The sequence below is a fragment of the Typopeltis vanoorti genome, chromosome 6, assembly GCF_054136105.1.
Source record: "Typopeltis vanoorti isolate ZY-2024b chromosome 6, IOZ_Tvanoo_1.0, whole genome shotgun sequence".
Classification (NCBI taxonomy): domain Eukaryota; kingdom Metazoa; phylum Arthropoda; class Arachnida; order Uropygi; family Thelyphonidae; genus Typopeltis; species Typopeltis vanoorti.
The window spans coordinates 22,384,311-22,412,217 of record NC_143554.1 but is presented as its reverse complement, the minus strand read 5'-3'; the positions used below and the strand labels follow the sequence as shown (position 1 = coordinate 22,412,217).

Sequence of the window (27,907 nt, the reverse complement as noted above, 5' to 3'; positions counted from 1 at the left end):
CCACTTCTGGTAATCAAATGCCTGGTGTTCAGATGAGATTATCAGTCTTATAGAGGGATTAATACTTTCATTATCTCTACTTGTCAGTGTGTTTTTCTGCATCTATGTAATACGATGTGCTGTCCCTTTCTGCAAAATTAGCTCCCTTAACTTCATTTCCTCATTAACCATTCCTGGTCTTAACGCTGCAGTGTTATCAATTTTATGCACATTTGGTCATCTTGTCATCTCCAAGTACATAATTTACACTTGCTGCCTTGAATTAGCAATAGTTATCCTTTGATCATGCTGGTGTGGTCTGTTCAGATCACCTTGTAGGAAGGAGGAGGGTATCTATCTTTTATTTACCTTTTCATACCACTATCAGCTGTTGACACTGGATATTCCTTCAAATCATCCTTGGTATGATTAATGTAAAATTTTACACAACAGGTCCAAATTGGTGTACAAAGCTCTATTATATAGGACTCCATAATACAACTGGTCATCTCCATAATTTAATTCCACATTATATACTCTTTATCTGTCTATCAGCAATCTTATGCATGTCATCAGCTTCATATTTATCTCTATTTCCTCTAATTTATGCAATTTTCTTAGTTTCCTGTGAAGTGCCTTTTGCAAATCCCAGAAATATCATGGTGTAACCATTCTCAATACTCAACTCATATCGTTTTCTATAATTATTTTTATTATGATGATGATGATTCAGGCCTCTATAGAGTCAAGACTCATTGTGGGAAGCGTATTCTGGAAAATACAGTACCATACCACTTGTTGAACTCATTGATCATTCGTGCTCCCCCCCCCCACTATCAGACAATGCATTCCACAGTTCAACCATCCTCCATTCAAAGAAACCACTCCTCATCCCCTTGCTCACAGCTTCCTTTCTCGTAACTTTCAGGGATGGCCCCCTTGTCTTCGCTCTTCCCTCTGCTCCACCAAGTGCAAGAACTTCCCTGCATCAACCATGTAACCACCTCTCACAAGTCTGCAGTACACTTTCCCTCAGTCTGTCTTCATAATGTACCATCTTTGTTTGTTACCTCTGCACCCTTCAAATCCTATGGACCAAATGTGAGAACAATAGTCTAAGTGTGGTCTGATTAGTACTTTATACAATGGAATTACAACTATTATCTCTGCAGGTTAGCATCGTTCTCAGTATTGCAGCAATCTTCTAGGTTACCTACAACACCTATGCAATATGTTCCCTGAATTTCAGGTTTCTATCAGTCATCAACCCCAAATTCTTTGCCTTCCCTATTTCCTCCAGTAAAGTTCCTCCAACAGAGTATGCAGCCTCCCATTGATGTATCTCAAACTTCAAGACTTTACATTGAGATAAGGTTTCGACCTCTACTTTTACCATGAGTTGCCTTGGTCTTGCACTATGTGCAGGGTCAGCTAGACTTGCAACACTTGCAGGCGCAAACTTGACTTGTTTGTCTGTTTGCTTACTTGGGAATTGGAGTAAAACCAGGTTTAAAATAGCTTGGTAATTTTAACGTGTGTGTGTGTGGCTGTGTGTGGCTGTCACTAGGTACGATAACAGTACTGCAATCATAATGAGTGTATATTGAATTTCTATACATATGTAAATGAGTGTTTAGTTTGTTCTGAGTTGCTTTTTTTTTCTTTTTATCCATGATAGATAGAAAAAACGCATTTGACTGAAAACTGTAGAACCAGATTGATAGTTTGGAGTACCTGTCATAAGCATTTGCAAAGAATCTGATGTGAGAAAGCAAACTGTCAGGTTGCAAAGCTGAAAATTAGTTCTAAAAAAATGTGGTTGTTAGAGCTCCAAATAACCCAAGAAAAATATGAAAATGCCACAAGAATATTTACAGGAGTTCCTACATATAGGAATGGTATTTGCAACAACCATCTTGCAGTGCTTAATGTATAAGAACTAAGTTGAAATCACTAGCAAAACATATGAAATAGTCTGATGGCAGTGATGAGTGACTTGGGTGATTTTTAATTGGGAAGGAATTATTTAACTTACTGAGAAACAATGTGTCCCAGTGGAGAAAATAGCCATTTGGATGAAAATTATCAACTGATAACATTTTGAAGTTTTTCATCTACATTATAGATTTGAGTTTTTTGCAAGTTGCAGAAAACACCCAATCCTTTAAGTAAATATTGTATGAGTATAGAAAGAGATATATATAGAGGTATGAGTATAGAAAATGAGACAATAGGTGTGCAAGAGGAGCAGGGAAACGAGGAGGCTCAGGGTGGACGGGTACACAGTGTGAGAAAGGTGGATGCCCCAAGAGGAGGTGAGAGCATGTGTAGGCAGGAAAGAAATGGGATGACCAGGGATCAAGACGAAACAGATGACATTGAAAAAGGTTCTAAAATGAAGAAGCAAAAAGGGTAATGGCCCCAGTCCAGCATGGAGAGATCACATCGAGTGAGTGGTATCAGTGGAACTAGCTGTAGATCCAGAAATGAGCTGTTGTGTTTGTATACCAATGCTAGAAGTATAAGAAACAAGGCGGATGAAATGGTTGCACTAATTGCATCTGTTCACCCAAATATTGTCGGAATAAGTGAGACATGGTTAGATGAGGACGACATCCTGACAGGAATAGAGATGGAAGGGTATGATATGTTTCGTGAGGATAGAAGGGGTAAAAAGGGAGGGGGGGAGTACTATTGATGATAGAGAAAGAGTTATGTCCATACAAGGTAGAGATGCAAGAGGGAAATAGGGCCAGTGGTTTTGAGGCAGTATGGTGTGAGATATAGGTGAATAGAATCAAATACTTGGTGGGATGTTGTTATAGACCTGGTAATGTGGATGGTGGTGATAGTGAAACGTATAGTCAAATAAGCCAAGCAAATAAGAAAAGGGCGATTTTAATTATGGCAATATAGACTGGAATGAAGAGAGAGCAACTGGAAGTAAAGAAAATGAGTTTCTTGAGTTTTTTAGGGATAACTACCTCAGACAGTATGTAACAGAGGGCAAACAAGGATTAAGGGTCTTGGATTTGGTCATCTCATCAGAGAATGTAACTGGTAATTAGTTTAAGGAATTAACAACGCATATAAAGTATATTAATTAAAGGTAACTTTCATGAATAACTTCTATATTTCGGCAACGTCACATTGCCATCTTCAGGAACAAAGATATGGTATGTGCACACAGGCACTAACAAAAGCAAATGAGGAAGAAAGCAAGAAACTAATATTGTTCCTAAAGTCCTAATGGTGCCCTCTGGCGGGCTAATTTGGTTGTCTTAGCAGTTGGGCTGAAGTTCTCATAATGTAAGTCTCCCAAATTTGGGGTAGTTTCATGCACCCAAATTTGTTGAGGTTAGGAACGTTTTAGAGCTGCTGAAGATTCCTTGAATAATCTTTCGTATTTAAACTTGCTGTGGTGTATTATTTTTGTTTTCTTCCAACGAATTCTATGGTGGGTATCTAAGGCATGGTCTGCCAGCCCAGAGCTGCTGTACTGGTGAAACCAGATGTAGTCTTGGTGTTCTGAAATCCTGATATTTGTTGTTCTGCCTGTTTGTCCAAAGTAGGATAATTTGCAGCTGCAAGGGACCTGGTATACACCAGGTAGGTCTAGGGTAAATGGTTGGTCTTTGGTAGAGCAGATAAGGGATGCCAACTTTTTATATGGTCTGTAACAGGAAGTAAGGTCATATTTTTTGAGGATATTGGTTATTTTCTCAGAGGTGCCCTGGATGTAGGGGATGGTGATAGATTTGGTGTAATCTTTCTTGTGGAGGGGGAGAGGGGGGGGTTGTGGTTTACTGGTTTTAGTATTTTTTGGATTTTTTTGGGGTTATAGCCATTGGCTAAGAAAGTGTTGAGGATGTGGTTTAGTTCAGTAGTTAGGGCCTTTTCATCTGAGCAGATTAATTTTGCCCTGTTATATAGTGTTTTTATAACCCCATATTGTTGTGAGGGGGGGGAATTGCTGGTGAATGTATCTGCCAGTATGGGTGGGTTTTCTGTAAACAGAGAAAACCAAAGATCCATCAAGCTGGCGAGTGATTAAAGTGTCTAGGAAGGGGAGGGTGTTGTTTTCCTCTATTTCTAAGGTGAACTGGACTCTGGGGTGTTGGTTGTTTAAGTGTATTAGGAAGGAGTGGAATGAGTCTGAGCCATGTGGCCAAATAGCAAACACATCATCCACGTAATGAAGCCAAATAGTGGGTTTTTGTGGGCGGAGTTTAAGGCTTTTTCTTCAAAGGTCTCCATAAAGAAATTGACCCAGGGTGAGGAAAGTGGTGAACCCATGGCTCTCCCCTCTATCTGTTTGTAGAACTTTCCTTGCCAAGTGAAATAGCCTGAGTTCATTGTGAAGTGAAAGAGGGCTGAGATATCGGGAGGAAACTTGGCTTGGATGAGCTCTAGGGTTTCTTTGAGTGGGACATTAGTGAATAGGGAGGAGACGTCAAAACTGACCATTATGTCAGTGTGTTGGAGCGAGAGGTTTTCTATACTGGCTTTAAAGTGGGCTGAGTTTTTTATGTGTGTGATGGTGTGTTTTCAGTATAGTGTGTGAGCGTTTTGGCTAATTTATATGTGGGGGAATCAATGGCATCCACTATATGGGACGTAATGGCACATTTTATGTATTTTTGGGAGTCCATATAATCGGGGGGGGGGGTCTAGAGTTATAAGGTTTTAGTTTGTTAGTGACTTCCACAGGCCAAGAAGTGACTTTCTTAAGGGGTCTGTGGAGAGTTCTAATCTGAGAGCTGGTAGGATTATATTCAATAGGGAGGTAAGTAGTACGGTCTAGTACTAAAGCATTAAGCTTACCTTTGTAGTCCTTTTGATTTAGCACCACAGTGGCGTTTCCCTTATCCGCTTTGGTGATTACTATTTTTTTGTTATTCTTCATTTCTTGTAGGGCTGCATATTCGTCTTTGGATAAGTTGGTTTTAGGAGGTTTGGCTTTAGTGAGAACACTGACTACATCCAGTCTGACGTTGTTGGCGATATGGTTAGGAAGGTTGCGAATTCCATGTTCTATTTGGATCATGATTTCCTCAGCAGGTATTCTTTTAGGAGCTAGGGCGAAATTGTACTATGTGCAAGTGCTGTGAGTGCTTCAGGCTTTAAAACTACCGACGAGAGGTTGACTACAGCGTTGAGTGGTGGCTGTGGTAAGGAAGTAGAATTCTTTATCAGGTTTTCGTATTTTTTCAAGTGCCGACTTCGTATTTTTTCGAATTCTTTTCTTGCCGATGCGCATGAGACGTCATGAAGTATCATCCAAAGATCATGGCCGAGTGTATTCGAAAGCTCTTCCTCTAGCACCCATAAGGTTTATTTTTGTCGGCAAGGAGAACACGCATCGCGGTAATTTGTTCTCTTAATAGGGCGAAGCTAGTGCGATTATAAATGCGCAGAGCTTTCTGTGAAGTAAAACGGTGCTTCAATTTAACACAATTAGGGATTACCTTGTTATCCCGGCAGTGTTTTAGGAACGTCGGACGATTTAGTTGTCTGGATATCTTCAACCACATTTTGCCATATTGACGGGCCTTTCGTGCGATGGAATCTCCGTGGATGATCATAATTCTAGTAGCAAGGCTTATACGTTGGTCATACATAACTGATAATTAGTTTATGGAATTAACAACACTATATAAAAACACTATATAACAGGGCAAAATTAATCTGCTCAGAGGAAAAGGCCCTAACTACTGCGCTAAACCACATCCTCAACACTTTCTTAGCCAATGGCTATAACCTCCAAAAAATACTAAGACGAGTAAACCACAACCCCCCCCTCTCCCCCTCCACAAGACAGATTACACCAAATCTATCACCATCCCCTACATCCAGGGCACCTCTGAGAAAATAACCAATATCCTCAAAAAATATGACCTTACTTCCTGTTACAGACCATATAAAAAGTTGGCATCCCTTATCCGCTCTACCAAAGACCAACCATTTACCCTAGACCTACCTGGTGTATATCAGGTCCCTTGCAGCTGCAAATTGTAATACTTTGGCCAAACAGGCAGAACAACAAATATCAGGATTTCAGAACAAGACTACATCCGGTTTCACCAGTACAGCCGCTCTGGGCTGGCAGACCATGCCTTAGATACCCACCATAGAATTCGTTGGAAGAAAACAAAAATAATACACCACAGCAAGTTTAAATAAGAAAGATTATTCAAGGAATCTTCAGCAGCTCTAAAAACGTTACTAACCTCAACAAATTTGGGTGCATGAAACTACCCCAAATTTGGGAGACTTACATTATGAGAACTTCAGCCCAACTGCCAAGACAACCAAATTAGCCTGCCAGAGGGCACCATTAGGACTTTAGGAACAATATTAGTTTCTTGCTTTCTTCCTCATTTGCTTTTGTTAGTGCCTGTGTGCACATACCATATCTTTGTTCCTGAAGATGGCAATGTGACGTTGCCGAAATATAGAAGTTATTCATTAAAGTTACCTTTAATTAATATACTTTATATTACTATTACTATTATTGAATGATATAATCACGTAATCACAAGAAAGATATTTATTTAACCAAATATTTCGGTCTGGAAATAGCAGACCATCGTCGGTGGTATTACAAGAACAGTTTAAAAAATATACAAGCTAGAATACTAACAATAGATCGTTGAAATTAGAACATGCCGCGTGATGTTATATCACTAAGTATGAAACGAAATATTTTGAAGTAGAAACATGATTGAATTTGCTATTAAAAAAAAAAAAAAAAAAAAAAAAAAATTAATGAGTAATCTTGATTAGGCTTTCCCAGATTTTTGATATAGATATGCAGTCATTACGATTCAGGTTGGGATGATGGAGCAAGGCCTCCACGCTTTCCTTGAACAAACGTTCGAACCTATAATGGGATCTATGTAAGAGGCGCGTTTTGGACCAAAGGATGCTGTGGTCAGTTTCAATCCCGTGTTGAGCCAAACCAGACTTTTCAGGTTTATTGTGAAGAATGGATGATTGATGTTCTTGGATTCTTTTTTCAAGAGAACGTCCAGTCTGTCCAAAGTAAGAGAGATCACAGTTGCAAGGAATTTGATATTTGGTTAAATAAATATCTTTCTTGTGATTACTTGATTATATCATTCAGTCTTATGTCGCAAGTATCCTTAAAACAACATATTACTATTATTACGGGCAACTCCAGGGAGTCATTAGACTCATCGAGGGAGGCCCCAAATCATATTCATCACAACTATCTGACATTCATACAGTATCTATCATACCTCGCCTTAAACTCGTTCACTGTCACAGCATCCACTACAGACTCAGGGAGCGCATTCCACTCATTCACTACTCTAAAAGTAAAGAACCCAGCTCTAACACCTTTACTAACCACACTTTTACCCAGTTTCCATGGATGTACCCTAGTCCTCCCACAACCAGCCCTGTTCTCAAAAATATCTTCTGAATTAATTTTATAGAAACCCTTCAGTAATTTGAATGTCTCAATCATATCTCCCCTCCTCCGCCTATCAACCAATTTTTGCAACCCACAAATCCTCAACCTGTTCTCATACGGTTCATTCCACAGACCTGCTATCATCTTGGTCACTCGCCTCAGGATCCTCTCCACCTCCTCCCCATCAAGAAGAAACCTAGGTGACCAAATCTGAGCACAGTAGTCTAGATGGGGTCTTATCAAGGCTCGATAGAGAGGAACAATAACCTGCTTGTCTCTGCTTGTCAACGTATTCTTCAGCAACCAAGTGATTTGGTGAGCTATTTTGGTCACTTTTGCAATGTGTCCCCTAAATTTCAATTCCTTATCCACCAACACTCCTAAATCTCGTGCCTCATCAATTTCCTGGAGCAGGGTTCCACCAATGCAGTAAACTGCCGCCAATCTTTTCATCCCAAAATGCATAACCTTACATTTTGCCACATTAAACTGACATCCATTCTCCTTAGCCCAGACCTCCAATCTATCCAAATCATCCTGCAAAATTTTGACGTCATCTGCATTCACTATTGCCCTACCCAACTTCGCATCATCCGCAAACAAATGTACTGTTCCTCTCAGATCATTTCCTATATCATTTATGAACAAATTAAACAGCAGTGGTCCAAGAACAGATCCTTGTGGCACACCACTAGTCACAGGCCGTCTTGTGGACTCTACTCCCGAGTAAACCACTCTATGATATCTCTCCGTCAACCACCCTCCTATCCATCTCACCAACCCTATGTCCATTCCCATATGCTGCAATTTACTGATTAGAATTCCATGTGGAATCCTGTCAAAGGCCTTGGCAAGGTCCAGTAGAATCACCGTAAACCCATTACCCTTATCCAGTTCAGCCGTCACTGTGTTATAATACGTGAGCAAGTTACTGAGGCATGACCTACCCTTCACAAAACCATGCTGTCCCCGATACAGTATCCCATTTTCTTCTATCCAATCTTGTATTTTCCTCTTGACTATTTTCTCTAAGACCTTGACAATGATTCCTGATATGCTAATCGGTCGGTAATTTACTACAGCAGTCTTGGAACCACCTTTATGCAGTGGAACTATTTTACCCTCTTTCCACCCGCTCGGGACTAACCCAGACCTGAGACTCAAATTAAACAAAATGGTCAAGGATACTGACAATTCTTTAGCTGCTTCTCGTACAACACGAGCTGGTATACCATCCAATCCCACAGATGTATTGACATTGAGGTTATGCAATAGACTACTCGCCTCCACTTCATTAACCACAATTCCCGTATAATCTACTGGTTTATTCGTTTCTGCAATGTCACCACCTGGATGATATACTTTTGCAAAGTGCTCACTCAGTAACTCAACTATCTCAACTGATTCAGTTACCTCCCTACCATCGGCATTCTTTAAAATCAATCTGCCATGTACATTTTTTCTTTTACTTGCTACATATCTAAAAAACTGTTTAGGATTCTCTTTAGCCTGCATGGCCAATGTTCTTTCGTAATCTTTTTTGCTTTTCTTACCACACTTGTCACCCTTCTGGCCTGCGCTTTATACCGTTCATGTGCCTGCCGGTCACCCTTCTCCTTAAATTCCTTCCATAGTTGTTTCTTTTTTTGCAACTCAAGCTTAATGGTGTTATTCATCCATTTAACCCCTACTTGATTTATTATTCGGACTCTAGGTATACAGTCAGCCATTGCTTCATGCAAGCACTTCTTAACTACCTCCCATGCACTATCAACTTCTAGTCCTTGCAGTTGTACATGCCATGGCACTGAACCAATCAAACTCCTAAGCTTGTCATACTTTCCCGCCCGATAATTCCACATGTACCCTGTCTTAATTGAAAATTCTACACCTTTAGCCACTTCCCAAGTTAAGACCCTATGATCACTCTCACCGATTGGTGGCAATGTGGTCATATTTGTTACAGCCAAATCCTCAGATGTAATTACTAGGTCAAGCACTCTCTGACCCCTAGTATTTTCCATTACATGCTGTCGCAGATAGTTATCCCTTAATAACCGCATAAAATCCAGTTCCTTCCTCCCGTGTGTCCTCTCCTCACTCCAATCAATGCGACCATAGTTGAAATCTCCCATAATAATCACCCTCCTTCCACCCATTTCTTCTATTTGTTTGTGCATACTGTCACCACCATCTTTTCCATCACCTGGTCTATAGCAGCACCCAATTGTATATTTAGTTCTGCTAGCCACAATCTCACACCAAATGGCCTCAAATGTGCTCTTTTCTCTATCCTGCAATTCAACTTCTATTCTCCTTGGCTGGAGCTCATCAGCTATCATCAACAATACTCCTCCCCCCATTTTATTCTCTCTGTCATTCCTGAACACACTATACCCATCACATTCAATCCCACTAGTTATATCATCTACAGTCAGCCATGTTTCACTAATACCTATAACCTGTGGTCTGGAAGTGCCAACCATGGCCAAAAACTCTTCCTTCTTGTTCCTAATACTCCTAGTATTAGTGTACATGAATTTAAGATCCCCATTAGCCCCTACCCCACCTTGATGCCTTATATTAACTATCCCACTCAGATTTGTTGTCCTTATTTGCTCTGGCATATTATGTTCATTCTTACATTCAACTGCCTCCCTAAGGACTGTATATCTACTCCCCCCCCCCCTTAACAAATCTAGTTTCCCTGAATTGGCACATCCACTACATTCAGCAACACTTTCTCAAGTCTTCTTACACCATAACCATTCAAATGCAAGCCATCCATCTTATATAGATCCTTTCGCCCATCAAACTCACTCCACACGTCCACAAATTCCACACCACTCGTCATACATAACCCACGCATAAAGTCATTTGCAATTATAGCCCTCCTTTTAAACATTTCACTGTCATACCGTGGCAAAAGACTAATCATTCTAATTCTCTCACTCTTTTCTTTTGCTACCTCAAACAATTCATTCAGGTCTTCTATCATTTCCATTTTATCTCCTTTCAAATCATTCGTACCTGCCACAACAATCATTTCTTTCACCCTTTCCTTTTGCTCTCTAATAGACGCAGTTACGTCCTTTATGGTCGCACCAGGTTGGTACGATTTTGTCAAATCCTCTACTAACACACCTCGTACTAACGAGTCTCCATACAGCACTCTATCCTTCATTTTGTTCATGTTCACATTCATACGTCTATTTTTCCTGTCATACCTTTTATTATTGCTTGGTTCATTCAGTCTACTTTTGTTCATGCACTCTAGCTGCTGTTTTGCTCTTTCTATCGCACTATTCAACAACGCGATCTCACTCAATGCATCTATCTCATCTTTTTTGTTCTCTGAGAAACCATTTATACTATCATTCACACTTTCTACATTCACACTCTCACAATTTTCATGTACAACCTTGCCGTTTCTTGTCATATCCCTATTTCTTTCATTTTGAAGGTTGACAAAAATATCACACTCACGATCCGAAATACACTTCAATTCCGCATTCTCCCTACATTTTCTACACACATTCAAACCTTTATCATCATCTAACCACACTCCGACCGCACTCCGCAAAGCGTACATTTCACAGCTAGTACACTGACTCATTTCTTTTATGTTACCGTTCTTTGATAACGATGGCGAACCTTCATTACTGGCCGCCATTTTCCTACGCACAGGTGCCATATTTATCTGTAACGTGTTTTGTCAAATTAAACGTTATAACACACCAAAAATAGACGCACTAAAATACGCAAGGCAAACAAAACAAAACTACACAATATTAAGTAATTTGTATCGATAACTGAAAATGATACTTATCTTATCTGGAGCTTGCACGAACACTACTCATTACGAATTCATCTAGCGGCGACTTCCGACATAGATTATGTTATAAAACACTTTAGTACACTAACCACGTTAATAAAGCTCTAATAATATACCAAAATTAAACACTTAAGTCCATTAAATTGAATCCAAAACACCAATAAATCAACATAAAACACAAATCTCTCAGGAGCTCTCCGATAGCACGACCGTTCACCAGCTAGCCTCGACACCAGTCCCAAAATTGTTAATTCCGTAAACTAATTACCAGTTATGTATGACCAACATATAAGACTTGCTACTAGCATCAGAGGATGTAATTATAAATGAGGTGTCAAATCATCCACCAATTGGTGAAAGTGACCATAAGGATTACCTGGGTGGTTGCCAGCAGTGCAAGGACCACTGTGAAAAAAAAGGTATATGTGGAACTACAAGGGGGGTGATTATGAAGAGCTCAGGAGACAGCTTGTGGGTGTAGCATGGAATAAGGAGTTAGCTGGAAAAGAGATCAATGCAGCTTAGAGGAATTTCAAAAACTATTTAGTAGATGCAATGTCTAAATGTATTCCAAGGGTGAGAAGGTTGAATAAAGTAGGTGTGAGATGGATGAATAAAGAGATTAAGCATGTAATACAGAGAAAAAGGGCATTGTGGAGGCAGCATAACAGAAGTGGAAGTAACCAATTTCATGAGGTCTACAAAGACAATGCAAGGAGGGTGACTTGGTTGGTGAGAGTAGCTAAATAGAGGTATGAACAGCAGTTAGCTAATGAAGCCAAAAAGAATCCTAGGGATTTCTTTCGATATGTAGCCAGCAAAAGAAAGAATGATTATGGAAGGATGACATTGATAGGAGGAAATGGTATAAAGACAGCTGTTGCAGAATGTTTGGTGGAGATACTAATGAGCAGCTCATAAAGATCTTTCAATCTTGTGAATGTGACTTCATGGAGAGATTGAGAGCAGTTGATGATGGGTATGAGAGACTGACTGTAAGTGAGAAAGAGTTGTTTGGGGAGTTGAGTAAACTAGATATAAGGCTCTGGGACTGAAGGAATGTGCCAGAGAGTTGACACCTGCCTTTACATATTTTTTTTAATGAGTCTTGCACTTGGTCAAGTTCCTAAAGAGTGGAAGGAGGGCAAGATTGTGCCACTTCATAAAGGAGGTGATCGAACTCAAGCATCAAACTATAGGCCTATCTCTGTGTCAGGTGTTGTGGTTAAGTTGTTGGAGAAGCTTGTGAGAACTAGGATCCAGAGTTGGGTTGACAACAATGGTATAATCTTTGATGGACAGCATGGATTTGCTAAAGGGAGGTCATTTTTTAGTAATCCACTTACTTATTACAATAAAGTGACTGCTTCCTTGGACAGAAGAGAAGAATACATAGTAATATACTTGGATTTCGCAAAAGCTTTTGATAGAGTACTTCAAGATAAGTTGACAGTCAAACTAGAGCAGATGGAGTTGGATATTAGATTAGTGCATTGGATTGGAGACTGGCTATCTGATAGGTATCAACGAGTTGTGTATGGGGGTGCGATATCCAGGAAAAGGAAAGTCACTAGTGGAGTGCCTCAGGGATCTGTTTTAGGGCCATTACTGTTTAACTTGTATATTAATGATATTGGCAAAGATTTGGATGGAGATATTCAGTTGTTTGCAGATGATGCAAAGTTGGGACAAACTATAAAGAGTAGTGAAGATGTTGTGGCCTTGCAAGAAGACTTGAATAAATTGAGTGATTGGGCAAGCAAATGGGATTGTGAGTTCAATGTTGCAAAATGTAAGGTTTTAATTATTAGATATATGAAGAGCCAAAGGCTTTAATTCGGCGACATATGACTTGTTTAAGTTAAGAGATTTTACATCCCATATCGTTTCTTAGCCGAATAAGAAACTCGGAGTTTCATGCCGAATATAGTAGAAACTATATAAAGTTCGGCGATTCCAAGCATAAGCAAATACCTTGATACTGCAGCAACTGACCCTAAAGGTAGTGCGAGCTGAGGCAACTCATGTTAAAGGTGGAGCAACCTCCGATCACTATTCTTGATATTTACCCATAATGTGAACTTAGCTCCTAGGAGCTGTATTACTGTTCAACATTATGAGAGACGATCACTACCCAGACCGGTTTCAACCTTTATTGAGGTCTCATCAGTGAGTAGGTAGACTAGACCTAGTTAATACCAAGTTTGTAGCGAACAGCACTTACAACCCTTCTATGAGTATTGCCGAGAGGTGTCCTAATAAATTATTAGATATATGAAGAGTCAAAGGCTTCAATTCGGCGACATATGACTTGTTTAAGTTAAGGGATTTTACATCCCATATCGTTTCTTAGCTGAATAAAAACTCAAAGATATCAAGAATAGTGATCGGAACTTGCTCCACCTTTGACATGAGGCAACTCATGTCAAAGGTGGAGTGGTAGGGTCAGTTGCTGCAGTATCCAGGTATTTGCTTACGCTTGGAATTGCCAAACTTTATATAGTTTCTACTATATTTGGCATGAAACTCTTTGAGTTTCTTATTCGGCTAAGAAACGATATGGGATGTAAAATCCCTTAACTTAAACAAGTCATATGTCGCCGAATTGAAGCCTTTGGCTCTTCATATATCTAATAATTTATTAGGACACCTCTCGGCAATAATCATCGAAGGGTTGTAAGTTCTGTTTGGTACAAACTTAGTATTAACTAGGTCTACCTACTTACTGATAAGACCTCAATAATGGTTGAAACCGGTCTGGGTAGTGACCTTCTCTCATAATGTTGAACAGTAATACAGATCCTATGAGCTAAGTTCACATTATGGGTAAATATCAAGAATAGTGATTGGAGCTTGCGCCACCTTTGACATGAGTTTCCTCAGCTTGCACTACTACCTTTAGGGTCAGTTGCTGCAGTATCCAGGTATTTGCTTACGCTTGGAATCGCCAAACTTTATATAGTTTCTACTATATTCGGCATGAAACTCTTTGAGTTTCTTATTCGGCTAAGAAACGGTAAGGTTTTAAAATTTGGAAAACAAAGATGAGATGCAGAATTTATGCTTGGTGAGAATATATTGTTGGAGGTAGAGGAAATAAGAGATCTAGGGGTGATAGTGGATAAGGATCTAAAATTTAGGGGACACATTGCTAAAATTGTGAAGACAACACAAAGACTTCTGGGAATGATGCGGAGGACACTGATGTGTAGAAGTAGGGAGATTCTTGTTACATTGTATAAGGCTTTGATTAGGCCACACATGGACTATTGTGCCCAGATTTGGTCACCGGGTTTTCAGAAGGATGAAGAGATGTTGGAAAGGGTCCAAAGGCAACTGACTAAGGTAGTTTCTGACCTCTGGAATGTGGAGTATGAGGAAAGATTGAGAAGATGTAATTGCATAGTCTGGTGGAGAGAAGGAAGAGGGGGAGATATGATAGAGACCTACAAGTTGGTAAGGGGTTGTTATAAGATCAATGGTGGAGAAGTTCTACAGAGAATAGTGGGAGATCAGGGGAAGAACCAGAGGTCATCCCTTGAAACTGTATAAAGAGGGTGTGAGTAGGGGAGTGAGAGGCAGGTTTTTTTTTCATGCAGAGTTGTGAATGATTGGAATGCCTTGCCCGAGAATGTGGTGTCTGCAAGGAGTTTGAGTGTGTTTAAGACACGGTATGATGAGATGTGTGTGTGTGATAAAAGGACCTCCCAGATGAGTCTTTGACTCCATGAGGTCTTGGGAAATAATAATAATAATATATTAATTCCTACAATAAAAATTAGATTTTGGTACCACTTTGATACTAACTTGTGGAAATGCTGATAGTTCACATCAATTAACTCTAAGATTGAGGGCAAGTTATGTTGCCTAAGAGGCCTGAAAGATTATATGAGTTGGCTATGCTTATAACTTAATGCATGGTTTATGTCTGAAAATTTTTGACTTTATGGAAAGGTGTTTGTATCCATATTACTAGAGGAAGTTTTTCTAACCCTTACTTTGAGTTTGCAAATATATCTCTGACTTTGGCATGTATGGTTTTCCCCTTCATGGAAACTCAAATTTTTGATCTTATGAGTCAAGAAAATACTTGGGAACCCACTGATAATAAATGCATGTTTATTATCAGTCATGGTTGAGGACCATGAAATTAATTATTACTATTATATGACATCTCCAATTAGTCCAAAGACTCATCGAGGGAGGGCACTTACTCTACACCTCTCCATCTCCACGACTCAATCCACTAACTACAGCAAACTGCAATTACTATCATAATCTACACCAATGCCATCTACTGCCCACCACCAATAATATTTTCACAGACAATCGCAAACGTCAATGCCCATGGTTGGATTTGAACTGGTGCTTTAACTTCTTGTGTCCACTACAGTGTGCTTATTTTTCTATCCTTGCAAACAACTTTGCCACATGCCTCCTTGCTGAGTCAATGTTTTCCTCAGAGTTTGCCACTGAGACTACACAGTTCGGTTCTTGTTTTCAATTTGTTTCATTTTTTTCTTCTATAATATTTGTATAGTTGAGTCTACAATTTACTTGTAAAAGCTACTAAACTTTAATTCTTTTTAAAACTTTCTTGCATACTGTTAATTTCAATCTGATATCCATTTTTATCCTGCTTAGTACTCAGTAATGATCATATCAGTTTCAAATACTCTGTACCCTCTTGTATCCTGAATGAGCATGAAGATGTCATTATCAAGAATGGTGTAGTCAACGAGGCTTTTCTTATTTCTTGTGTCTTCTCTCCATGTGAACTTGTGCACATCTTTATGTTGAAACAGGGTGTTAGTAATGGCTAGTCAGTGTCCTGAGCAGAAGTCCAGTAAATACTTACCATTATTATCAGCTCTTTCTCTAAATTTTCCTAAAATGTTGCTATTTGCCTAGTGGGATTTATTTCCTACTCTGCTGTTCAGATCTCCAATAAGGACTACTTTTTCCATTTTCTTTGTCAGCTGCCTTTTCTAATGACTCAGAAAATTCTTTCACTTCTTCCTCGTAAAGACCTTCTATGGGACTACAGACACAAATAAGTTTTATTGTCCATGTCTGCATTTTGAAGTTTGCCCATATAACTCTACTTGAAACTGCTTTCCAATCAAGGAGTTTATCATCATGTGTGGTGTTGATTGCTATTGCTTTCCTTGATCAGTATTGTGGGGAAATTACATCCTATATTTATTATTTAGCAAGATCTCAACTGTTTTGGTCTTTTTTGTCTCAGTAATGCCAAATATGTTCACATAGTACTTTTCCAGTTCTTCTGGAAACATTATTCCACTTCACAAGGGGGGGGGGGGGATAAAAACTAAGGCAACAAATTATAGGCCAATCTGAGTGTCTGGGGTTGTTAAGGTATTAGAGAAGTTGGTGAGGACTAAGATTCAGCAGTGGGTTGATAATAGCAGTATTTTTTATGATGGTCAGCATGGGCTTGTTATGGGTAAAGTCATGTTTCAGCAATATGCTCATGTATTACAACAAGGTAACAAACTTACTCGATAAAGGAGATGCACAAATGGTGGCATAGTTTGATTTTACAAAGGCCTTTAATAAATTGCCACATGACAAGTTGGTAGCTAAACTGAAACAGATGGGATTAGATAAGACTAGTGAGTTGGATAACTGATTCTGTTGAACAGGTATCAGCAGGTTGTATATGGAAGAATGGTATCTCAAAGGTCAATGTGATATCCATTATCATATCCAAAAACAGATAGAGATCTGTTTTTGGACCACTATTGTTTAATTTGTATGTTAGACATTGAGACTGGCTTAACTGGAGATTTACAGCTATTTGCCTATGTTGCAAATTTGGGAAGGACCGTGGGAAGTAGAGCAGATGTTGTGGCCTTGTAGGAGGATCTGAATAGACTGTGTAAGTAAATGATTGGAGTTATCAATTTAATGTTGCAAAGTGCTGCAAGATCTTGAAATTTTATTTCATTAGCCAAGGTTGGGATGCAGAGTATACAATTAATGGAGAAATTTTGAATAAGGTGGAGGAGATGAAAGATCTGGGAGTGATAGTGAACAGAGACTTGAAGTTTTAGGAGGCACATTGCTAATATTGTAAGAACATTCCAACAGATTATGACAATAATGAAGAGGACATTGCCATGCAGAGGACATTGCCATGCAGAGGCAAAGAGGTTATTGGTTTCTCTTTTCCATGACTGCTTGGAAAAGAGGAACCATTAACCTCAATTATACAGTTTGTATAATTGAGTTTACAGTCTACCTGTAAAAGTCACTCCACTTTATAAATCATGTGGATATTAAATCCAGCATTATTTCAAATCTGAATACAGAAACTACGAAAGTTTCATATGAAATTTGACGAGAGACCTTATGGGAATACACTTGCCAGCATTTACTAGTTGCCCTAGTGCAGACCTTATATTCGCCTCCTTATCAAAATGGATAAGGTTTCAAACTGGTTGGTTCTTCTCAGAGACCAGGTAGAAACCTTAAGAAAGGAAAAACTCTCATTCAGTACTAAGAAACTCGAAGTGTCGGAGAGGTGTATTTTTTGTAAGCAAACTTAGTACTGAATGAGAGTTTTCCTCTCTTCGGTTGGTGCCTAAAGTATTTAAAATAAAAAGCCAAAAGGCTTCATTTGGCGATTCAAGACTATATAAATCAAGTGGATATTGAGTCTAGCATTTCTCCACTTCTTCCTTAGAACCCTCTGTTGGGGGGGGGGGGCCTTACGCACAAATGTGTTTCATTGTCCATTTTGAAGTTTGACCACTTGACTATTTGAAACCCTTCTAGTCAAGAAGTTCTAGAACTTGCTATCATTACTTGATCCTTTCCTTGATTGTTATTGCCCAAATGTAACATCCTATACTTATTATTTAGCAAGATCTTGTCTGTTTTTGTCTTCTTTGTCTCGGGCATGCCAATTGATTTTCCACACTTGTTTTTATTTAACTGCATTGTTTTCTTGTGTTGTCTGTATTTTATTTAGGTTTCAAAAATCACAGCTTGTGATTTTTGAAATCTGAATTTCAAAATGGCAGGGTACTCAACATAACTTGCTGTCTCCACTATTTAATTCTCCATCTACACACAATAGCACTGATCTCAGTGTATGTGAAGGTATGAGTGATGGGAGAAAGAACTAATGTTGGAGATTTAAAGGATTAAAAACACTAATTCTTCATCTCATTCAAAGAGACATGTTTAGGGAGTACAATATGAACTTAATGATCACATATACAAATCAAGGAATTAGTTTATTTTTTTTTAATCCCATGTAGTATACAAGTATTACTCTTTCTCTCACACACATACACAAACACGTGGACAAAGGACTAGTCCTAACTAGATTCAATGCTCTGCAGATATCTGTTGGAAGCCTCAGTTGTTATCTGGTATCTGAGAATTTGTTATATTTTGGAAAGTTTTATGCATCTGCTATTTATTCAGATTAGGCTGATTTTTGAGGGCAGTTGCAGATTATAAATAAATATTTAACTTGGTGTGATGGAGCCTGGTTGTTTTTTGTAATTGAGTCTATGTGTGATTAAAACATAGTTATGATTGCTGATGTTTTTTATGTTCTTCTATGCAGATGGTGGCTAATCCTCCTGTCTGTCCATAGTAAGCTAACTTGCAGGAACAGTGAACTCCACACACACACACACCAGAAACTAAGAGCAGAAGGAATTGGTCCTTAGAGAAATTGATAAGGGTAGCCAGTTTCAAACAAGACATGAAGGTTAAAATCCTTCTGAAGAGGACATTCACTAGGGGAAAAAAGTCATAACTGTAGCCATTAGATTAAGTAGGTGTGGCATTCTGCAAGAGATTAGTCCTTTGTCCACATGTTTTGCTTAGCTATGTTTTTTTTTTAGTGTGTTGTACTCCCTGAAGATTACTGATTCAAATGAAATGTTTATTGGAAGAATGTGATCTTCATCCTTGTCTATTACTGTTTGACTCCATTAAGCTTTCCTCACATAGGCTGATTTGCCTATATGTGCGATGAAAAAAATCGGTTATCAGGGACGGTAAAAACTATCTCTGTAAATTGGCTAAACTCACCTTCAACTGAAAAAGCCCATATTATTTTAATAGAAATATATCTAGATATAACAGTGAAGCTAGTTGGGAGGTCTCAATTAGAATCCCATCTAAGATAAACTGTTAACTGCATGCTTCTTTGACTGAGAAACCAGTCAAAGAAGCATACAGTTAACAGACACATCTTGGCCTATAGTTTCTGCCTTAATTCTGTGTAGAATTCTATATACTGCATAACAATGAAGCAACTACTTGCTACAAACTGGAATTGACAGCATGTGTGAATGCAAGGAAACCCTGAAAGCTTAAGATCGTTTAAATAATTTATTGGTTCTTCACTATCAGTAAGTTCACATCATTGTAACTTTGATATGTTTTAAGGTTTGTAGTTTGCAGTAATTGGATATTAAGAATGTTACATCTGCTTTCAAAATGTATAGCATATTCTACCTCCCCCCCCCCACTCAAATTTTGAAGTTAGCTGTCTGAAAGTTTTGAATTATTTATTTTTAGGCTGCAGGTCCAGCATGTACAGAATTAGAAACAATAGTTTTGGATTGGCTAGGTAAGCAGGTTTTAACAAGTGCTCTTTGTGTATGATGATCTTGGTTGTTGTAAATGCATGTTGAAAATTTTCAATACATTGAGGTTTTAAATAGCAATTTGAAATACACACTCACAAGTATTAGTAAATCTCTTATCAGTTTTTCTGTTATTTCACATACAACTTGCTATACCTTCATGTGAGTACTGTTAGTGTTATTTAATTAACTGCTTTGATTAGTTTCTCACTTATTTTGAAATCGCCCTTAATTATCAGAAAATATGGATATTATGTAGCATCGATAGATGCTATATCCAAGAATAATTTGCATGCATGGAACTTAGCTGAGGATAATATACAGACAAGAATTGAAATCTAATGGAGTCTTGCAGGAATAAATATAATTGCTCTGTTAATTATAGAGGAATTACCGTATTTTTCTGTGTATAAGATAGTTTTTTCTAAAATTTTTAGACCAAAAATTGGGGGTCATCTTATTCATGGGGGGTAACCAGTTGAGAAACATTGCCATGGTGAAACTGCTGGTACCTTGTCTCTGCAAACAGGCTTCCACCAATCACTAGCCTTTTTTAACTCTGTTGATTGACATTATTAACTGCTGAGTCTGAATAAACCAATCAGAACTTTTGAAAGCATTCATATGTCTGCAACTCGTTGGCAGGCTAAGTTAATGCATTAACAATATTTTGAGCACTAGCCCATAAAAATGTCTGGAAAAAAAAAATGATTGTCATATTCTTCAAAATTCAAGTTAAAAGTCATCAATTACGCAAAAGAACATTCAAATAAAGAGACAGTTTGGACCTCCTCCCACTGAGTGCATGATTAGACAGTGGAGAAAATAGGAAAAACAACTACTTAAGTTGCCAAAAAAGAAGAGGGCCTTAAGAGGAAAACCAGCAGTCAAACTTGGAGCAGAAGCTTAAGACTTGGATTATGGAGCAGCGTCAGAGTGGGATATGTGTATCAACCAAGCATATTCAGTATGAGGCAAAAAGGCTTGCAAGAGAAATGAACATTGTTGATTTCACAGGAAAGGCAAAATGGTGCTTCAACTTCATGAGGAGAAAAGGGTTGCTCATGAGAACATGAACCAAGTTAGCCCAGAAAATGCCAACAGCTTATGAGGATAAAATTCAAGTTTTACTTATAAAAATCAGCTAACTTTTTTTATTCCCATATAGGGAGTAGGCGAGGCCATTTTAGCCCTATCTAACTTTTGGAGACTGAGTGGACAGTTCAATCTGCACTAATGCCCAATCAGAGATAGCTGGCTCAACGCTATCACTAAAGTGACGAGAGACTGCTCAGCAAGTGCCGCCATCTCGTGGTCCCTAACACAATATATTTAATGTCTGAAATAATGTGGGTTCTACGGTTGATTTTCTTGAGTTGACAGGACGAAAAATCTGAGTTTCCAAGAGAAAAAAATCCACTTATCCGTGCCAGAGATCGACTAACTCGGGAACTGGTCGAAAAAAGGCTAGAAAAATTTCCTCTATTCGCTGACTAGATCTAGATTTCAAAGCAAGTCTTCATGTGGTTGAGCACTGTGGTGTGCAAATGCCACATTTACTCCTATGTCATAAAACTTCAGAAAAAATATGCTTTTGAACCAAGTCATATTGCAAACATGGATGAGGTGCCTCTCAATTTTGATGTGCCTTCCAACAGAACTGTTAATGTGAAAGGGGTCAAAACAGTGGCAATCAAAACGAGTGGTCATGAAAAGACACACTATACTGCTGTCCTTTCATGCTGTGCAGATGGTACCAAACTGCCTCCTATGCTCATTTTTAAGAGGGAAAACATATCCTAACGAGAGCATAATACCTGGTGTTCTTGTCCAAGTTCATGAGAATGGCTGAATGAATGAAGAGATCATGGCTATTTGGTTTGTAAAGATTTGGTCCAGAAGACCTGGACCAAATCTTTGGGTTCTCAAAGAGGCCAGCTCTGCTCGTGTTTGATCAGTTCCGAGCACATTTAACAGAAAAGACAAAGGATTGCAGCAAATTTGTGAACACAGCTACTAGTTATTCCTGTTGGACTTACAGGTCAGCTACAGCCATTAGATATTTCTATCAGCAAGCTCTTCAAAGCTCTGATGAAAGAATGGAATAAATGGATGCAAAAAACAGGTAATAACTTGACACCAACAGGAAGAATGAAAAAACTAACCATTACTGAGGTATGCAAATGTGTCCTAAACTCATGGGATGGAGTCAAGCAAGAGGTGGTTGTGAAGTTCTTTAAGAAATGTGGAATCAGCAATGTCATGGATGGAACTGGGGATTATCTCATATATATAGACAGTGACTCAGAAGACATTAGTAATGCAGTAGAGGTTGAAGAAAGTGATGTCTGAAACTAATAGTGATGAAGAAAATGATATACCTGGAACTGAGAGTGATGCATAATTTCTTAGTATGCATCTTAAAAATATTACCTAATTACTAAATATACTTTGAATATTTAAAAAAATATCATCAAATGTGTTCTGTTTTATGTTTAAAATATTGATTTCTTAATTTAGGGTTTGAAAAAGTAGGGTTCGTCTTATACATGGGGTGTCTTATGCACGGAAAAATACGGTATATCTACTAGAGGTGAAATTAAAAGAAAGTGTAACAGCACTATGTTTGGATATAGAACTGCAAGCAAAAGATGAATAGTACATAAGAATTGTTTCTTTCAGATGTTTTAAATTGCACAAGATCTAATGTAAGTTAGAGAAAGGGATGAACAGCATAATTAAGTAGGAAAAATGAAAACATTGATATGTATGCTCAGCACCGGTGCCTAGTATTTTTCTTGTGTGCGCGATTAATGTTCAGCGCCTTTCCAAAAAAAGTTTTTTTGAATAAAGTGTGAATAAAACGAACAGGAAATGAAAAACAAATGAAAACTGCTTTACAGTATAATGTTACCTACGGATTAGTCCTGCTTATACAGATATTTTTTACGTGGAATCAACAATTAATCATAAGTTGATTTATGATACATCAAAAAATAAAGAATTATTATTTTAGGTATATTTTCGTAAATTTTAATCAAAAATTACAGTGATATAATCGGGTCCAGGATACAATTTCAGAATTTTTCTTCATTTCCGGGAAGATCTGAAGGGGCCTGAATGGAAGACGATGTACATTCATAATTATATGTACCATTCTATACCATTCATAGTTTGTTTAAACTCTTTATCTCATATTTTTTTTGACATCTTTTAGGTGCCTTTTCTTCTGCGGTGCCTGTGTATATTGCATTCGCACATGCCACCAACTGGGCATGTGTACGACAGTTGCATTTCTTCATATTTGTGAAGAGGACCAAATGCGGGCTAGCAATCTGACCAGCATGACTAATTGCATTAGGAAGCAAGGGATTCATTAGGCTAACTGACAATGGAATTCTTTTGATAGTGTACAAAGTTTCTGAGGAGAAAGAAAAAATATTAATAACTGGAAATAAATTGATGGTTATCCAGGGGATTGAGTGGTTCTGTGTATTGCTCCCAGAAATGTGTGAAGAGAAAGGAGTGCAGTTTGTTAATGTGTGAAATAAGTTTGAAGAAGAATACAAGTGTATAAGAGTGAACTGCATTTGAATGGTTTTGGTATGGGTCATTTGGAGAGACTGCTGCTGGAAGGAAGAGTAGTGAGTTCAGAGAATGAATCTGAGTAAGAAAAAAGCAAGAGAATGAGGAAGGAGAGATTGAAGTGGTGACACTAATAGTTTTGAAAGCATATGTGTGGTAGAGGTGGTCAAGACAGGATATTCAGTGGGGTGTTGCTACAGGCCAAGGAGTACAGAGGGTGGTGAGCAGGAGATGTTTAGGCAGGTGAGCTTGGCAAGTGCAAGAAGAATGAATGTTGTGTTACATTTTAACTACAGCAGCATAAGCTGAGAAGAGAATGGACCATCTAGAGTTCTTGGGGGACAAATGTCTTAGGCAACATGTAACAGAGGGAACAAGAGGTTCAAGAGTTTTGGATTTGGTCATAGCATCAGAACAGCTGATAATAACTGAGATTATATCCCCCCCCCCCAGTTGGAGAGTGACTATGTGGTTTTGACGTGGAAGATGAATAGACATGCAGGAGTATCAAAGAAAAGGGAACGAACATATGCGGAATTATAAGGTGGGTAATTATAATAGTTTTTCATATCAACTTCAGCAGTTCCATGGAGAGCGGAATTGGAAGGCCAGGATATCATTGGTGCTTGGAAAATTTTGAAGGAATATTTGTTAGCAGCAATAGTAAGCTGTATTCCACGAGTGAAGAAGACACAATTTGATGTAAAGTGGATGACAAAGAATATCAGATAGGAACTTCAGGTGAAAGAGATTATGGAAGAGATATAAGGAGACAAGTAAAGAGCAGATGCATGAAGAATATAAGACACACGCCAGGAGAGTGACTAGTATGGTAAGGAAGGCGAAACTGGAATATGAGAAGAGATTGGCACTAAGATCCAAAGAAAATCCTAGGAAATTTTTTAGCTATGTAGCCAGTAGGAGGAGGAGAAATAATTGTGGAAGAATGACACTGTGGGATAAAAATGGGAATAGAGTGACTGATAGAGAGGAGTTGTTCAATGAGCAGTTATTGGAGTATTTCATCCTGGAGAAAGTTTTAATACTAGAGGGAGAGGGCAGGTGCAAGAGGAGAGTGTGTTCCAAATACCAAGTACTCTGGATGTCAGTAAGGCAGTGGGACTGGATGATATTTCACCATGGGTTTTGAGAGAATGTACTAAAGAACTGACAGCTCTTTTCACCTGGCTTTTCAATGAAAGTCTGGCTATGGGAAAGTTACACAAGGAAGGTAAGATAGTTCTATTGCATAATGGTGGTAGAAGACTGGAAGGGTCTAATTATAGGCCAGTTTGTGTCATCAGTAGTTAAGGTTCTGCAGAAATTAGTGCAGGACTATATACAGCTTTGGGCAGATGAGTTCAATGTTATATGTGAGAATCAGCATGGATTTGTTAAGGGGCACTCTTGCTTAAGTAATATCATTGCCTTTTATAAAGTGACAAGAGCAGTTGATGAGGGAAAAGCATACACTGCCACTTTGGAAAATGGTAATTTTCCGAAATGATAAGCTGCCAAGTGATAAGCTGATATATAAGTTACAGCACATGGGTTTAGATGTTGGGTTAGTCAACTGGATTTAGGATTGGCTGTCTGATAGATATCAGAGAATTATGTATGGTGGGGCAATATCAAGGAAGCAGAAGGTTACAAGTGGGGTTCCACAGGGCTCAGTACTGGGACCTGTATTGTTTAACCTTTATATCAATGATATTGTCAATGGATTGCAAGGGGATATTCAGTTATTTGCAGATGATGTGAAGCTGGGAAGGGTTATTAGTACAGATGTGGCAGTCCTGTGAGAGTATTTGAATAAACTAGATAGATGGGCAAATGAATGGGGTTTTCGGTTTAATGCAGCAAAATGTACTGTCTTGAAGTTTGGGATACATTAATGAGAGACTGCATACTGGATTCGAGGAGCTGTACTGGAGGAAGTAGGGGAGACAAGATCTGGGGGTGATGATTGATAGAAAACTGAAATTCAATGGGAATATTGCAAAGCTGGTGAAGGTAACCCAGAGGATTGCTGCAATACTGAAAAGGACGCTGACTTGCAGAGACAGAAGAGTTATCGTTCTGTTGTATAAGACCCTGATCAGATCACACTTAGACTCTTGTTCTCAAATTTGGTTCCCAGGATTTGAAGGGAATAAATTAACTATGGAAGAGTGAAGAGGTGGATAACAAAGATGGTTTCAGGATTGTATAATGTTAATTATGAGGGTTGGCTGAGGGAATGTGGACTGCAGAGTTTGGTAGATAGGAGAGGTGATATGATCGAGACTTTTAAACTGTTGAGAGGCAGTTACAGGGTGGACAATGGGGAGTTCTTTCACTTGGTGGAGTAGCAGGAAGGAACAATGACAAGGGGGCCATCCGTGGAAGTTACGAAAGGAAGCTGTGAGCATAGATGGTGAAGAGTGGCTTCTATGCTTTGAGAGTGGTGGAACTATGGAATGTATTGCCTGATAGCTTGGTGAGAGCAAGAAAATGGTCAGTGAGTTCAAGGAGTGGTCTGATAGACTTTGTGTTTCCTAGGAAGGTCCTCCTGCGATGAGTCCCTTGATTCCATGGAGGCCTGAATAATAATAATTATAATGGAAAAAAGTGTGTAACCTGAGACTAAAGAATGAGAGAACAAGTGTGCAAGACAAACAGGGAAATGGGGAGACTCAGGATGGACAGGAACACAGTGTGAGAAAGGTTGATGCTCTAAGGGGATGTGAATGTGTGTAGACAAAAAGGGAAGGCGATGAACTGAGAAAACAGCTGGATTTGATGATTAAGGAGAAAAAGAAATAGCCCAAGGAAAGTATGAGAAAGTCACATCTAATAAGTGGTTACAAGGAAAGAGTTCCAGCAGCTGGATGGTTATTCTTATGTTTGTATGCAAGTGCTAGAAATATGAGAAACAACGAAAATTAAATGGTTGCGTTGATCGAGTTCCTTCATCCCAAAAATTGTTGGAAAAGTTAGACATGGTTAGATGAGGATGACTTTCTGACAGGAATAGAGGTTGAAGAGTGAGATTTATTTCATGAAGATGGAAAAAGGAAGTTGAAGTGCTAATCATGATAAGAGTTATGTTCACACAAGGTAGAGAGATTGAAGGGGAAATAGCAGTAGTGATTTTGAGGCAATATGGTGAGAGATGACAGAGGTGAATAGAATAAAATACTTCAGTGGATGTTACTATAGACCTGTAATGTGGAGAGTAGTAACTAGAAAATGTGTAATATAGATTGGGATGATGAGATAGCAACTGGAAATAAAGAAAATGAATGAGTTTTTATGGGACAACTCCTCATGCAGTATGTAACAGAGGATTAATGATCTTTTGATTTGATCATCTCATCATAGGATGTAAAAATGCAGTGTTCAAATTTCCTTCCAGTTGGTGAGAGTGACCATAAAGATAACCTGCATGGTTGCCAGCCATGTGAGGACTACTATAAGGAAAAGATATATGTAGAACTACAAGGCTGGTGATCATGAGAAGCTGAGGAGACAACTTGGAATGAGGAGTTGGGTGGGAAGGAGATCACTGCTGCTTGGATGTGATTTCCAAGAACTATCTAGTAGAAGCAATGTCTAAATGTATTCCAAAGGTCAGAAGGTTAAATATGGTAGGCATAAAATGGATGAATGAAGAGATTATGCTTGCAGTACAGAGAAAAAAAGGCATTATGGAGCAACATAAGTGGAGTAGTAATAATAAATTTCATGAGGAATACAAAGAACAGGCAAGGAGAATGAGTCAGTTGATAAGGGCAGCAAAAGATCAGCAGTTAGCCAATGAAACAGTTAAGATGTAGTTGATTTTTAATGAGCAGTTCATAAAGGTCTTTAATCTTTGTGAATATAACATAATGGAGAGTTTGAGCGCTGTGGATGAGGAGGATAGACTGGCTGTGAGTGAAGAAGAGGTACTTGGGGAATTAATCAAACTGGATGTCAATAAGGACTTGATCATATATCACCACTTGCTTTGAAGGAATATGCCAGGGAGTTGGCATCTACCTTGACATATTTCTTTAGTATGAATCTTATGTTGGGTCAAGTTCCAAAGGAGTGGAAGGAAGGCAAGATATCATGAAAGAAGGTGACAGAATTCAAGTATCAAATTATATGCAGATCTGTGTGTCAGGTTGACAACAATGGTATTATCTTTGATGGACAGCATGGATTTGTTAAATGGAGGTCATATTTTAGTAATCTACTTACTTAGAATAAGATATAAGAATAATGTGGGAGATGGATACACAGTAGTATACTTAGACTTTGCAAAAGCTTTTGATAAATTACTGCATGATAAGTGAATAATCAAACTAGAGCAGATGGGGTTGGATATTAGGAGCAAGGACAAGGGATCGTCCCTTGTCCTTACTCTCCCCCCCCCCCCATTCTGCTCTATGAAATTCTCCTTGGTGC

General features: G+C 38.6%; 1 protein-coding gene across 1 annotated transcript in view; it reads left to right on the top strand.

Annotated features, from left to right (window-relative positions):
* The window catches only part of LOC150105334 (tyrosine decarboxylase-like), a 311,867-nt gene that overhangs the window by 71,790 nt on the left and 212,170 nt on the right, over positions 1-27,907 (top strand). Inside the window, exon 3 of the mRNA XM_090393931.1 lies at positions 19,821-19,872. Coding sequence (XP_090250057.1) covers positions 19,821-19,872 — 52 coding nt within the window. The remainder of the gene's footprint in view (positions 1-19,820; positions 19,873-27,907) is intronic.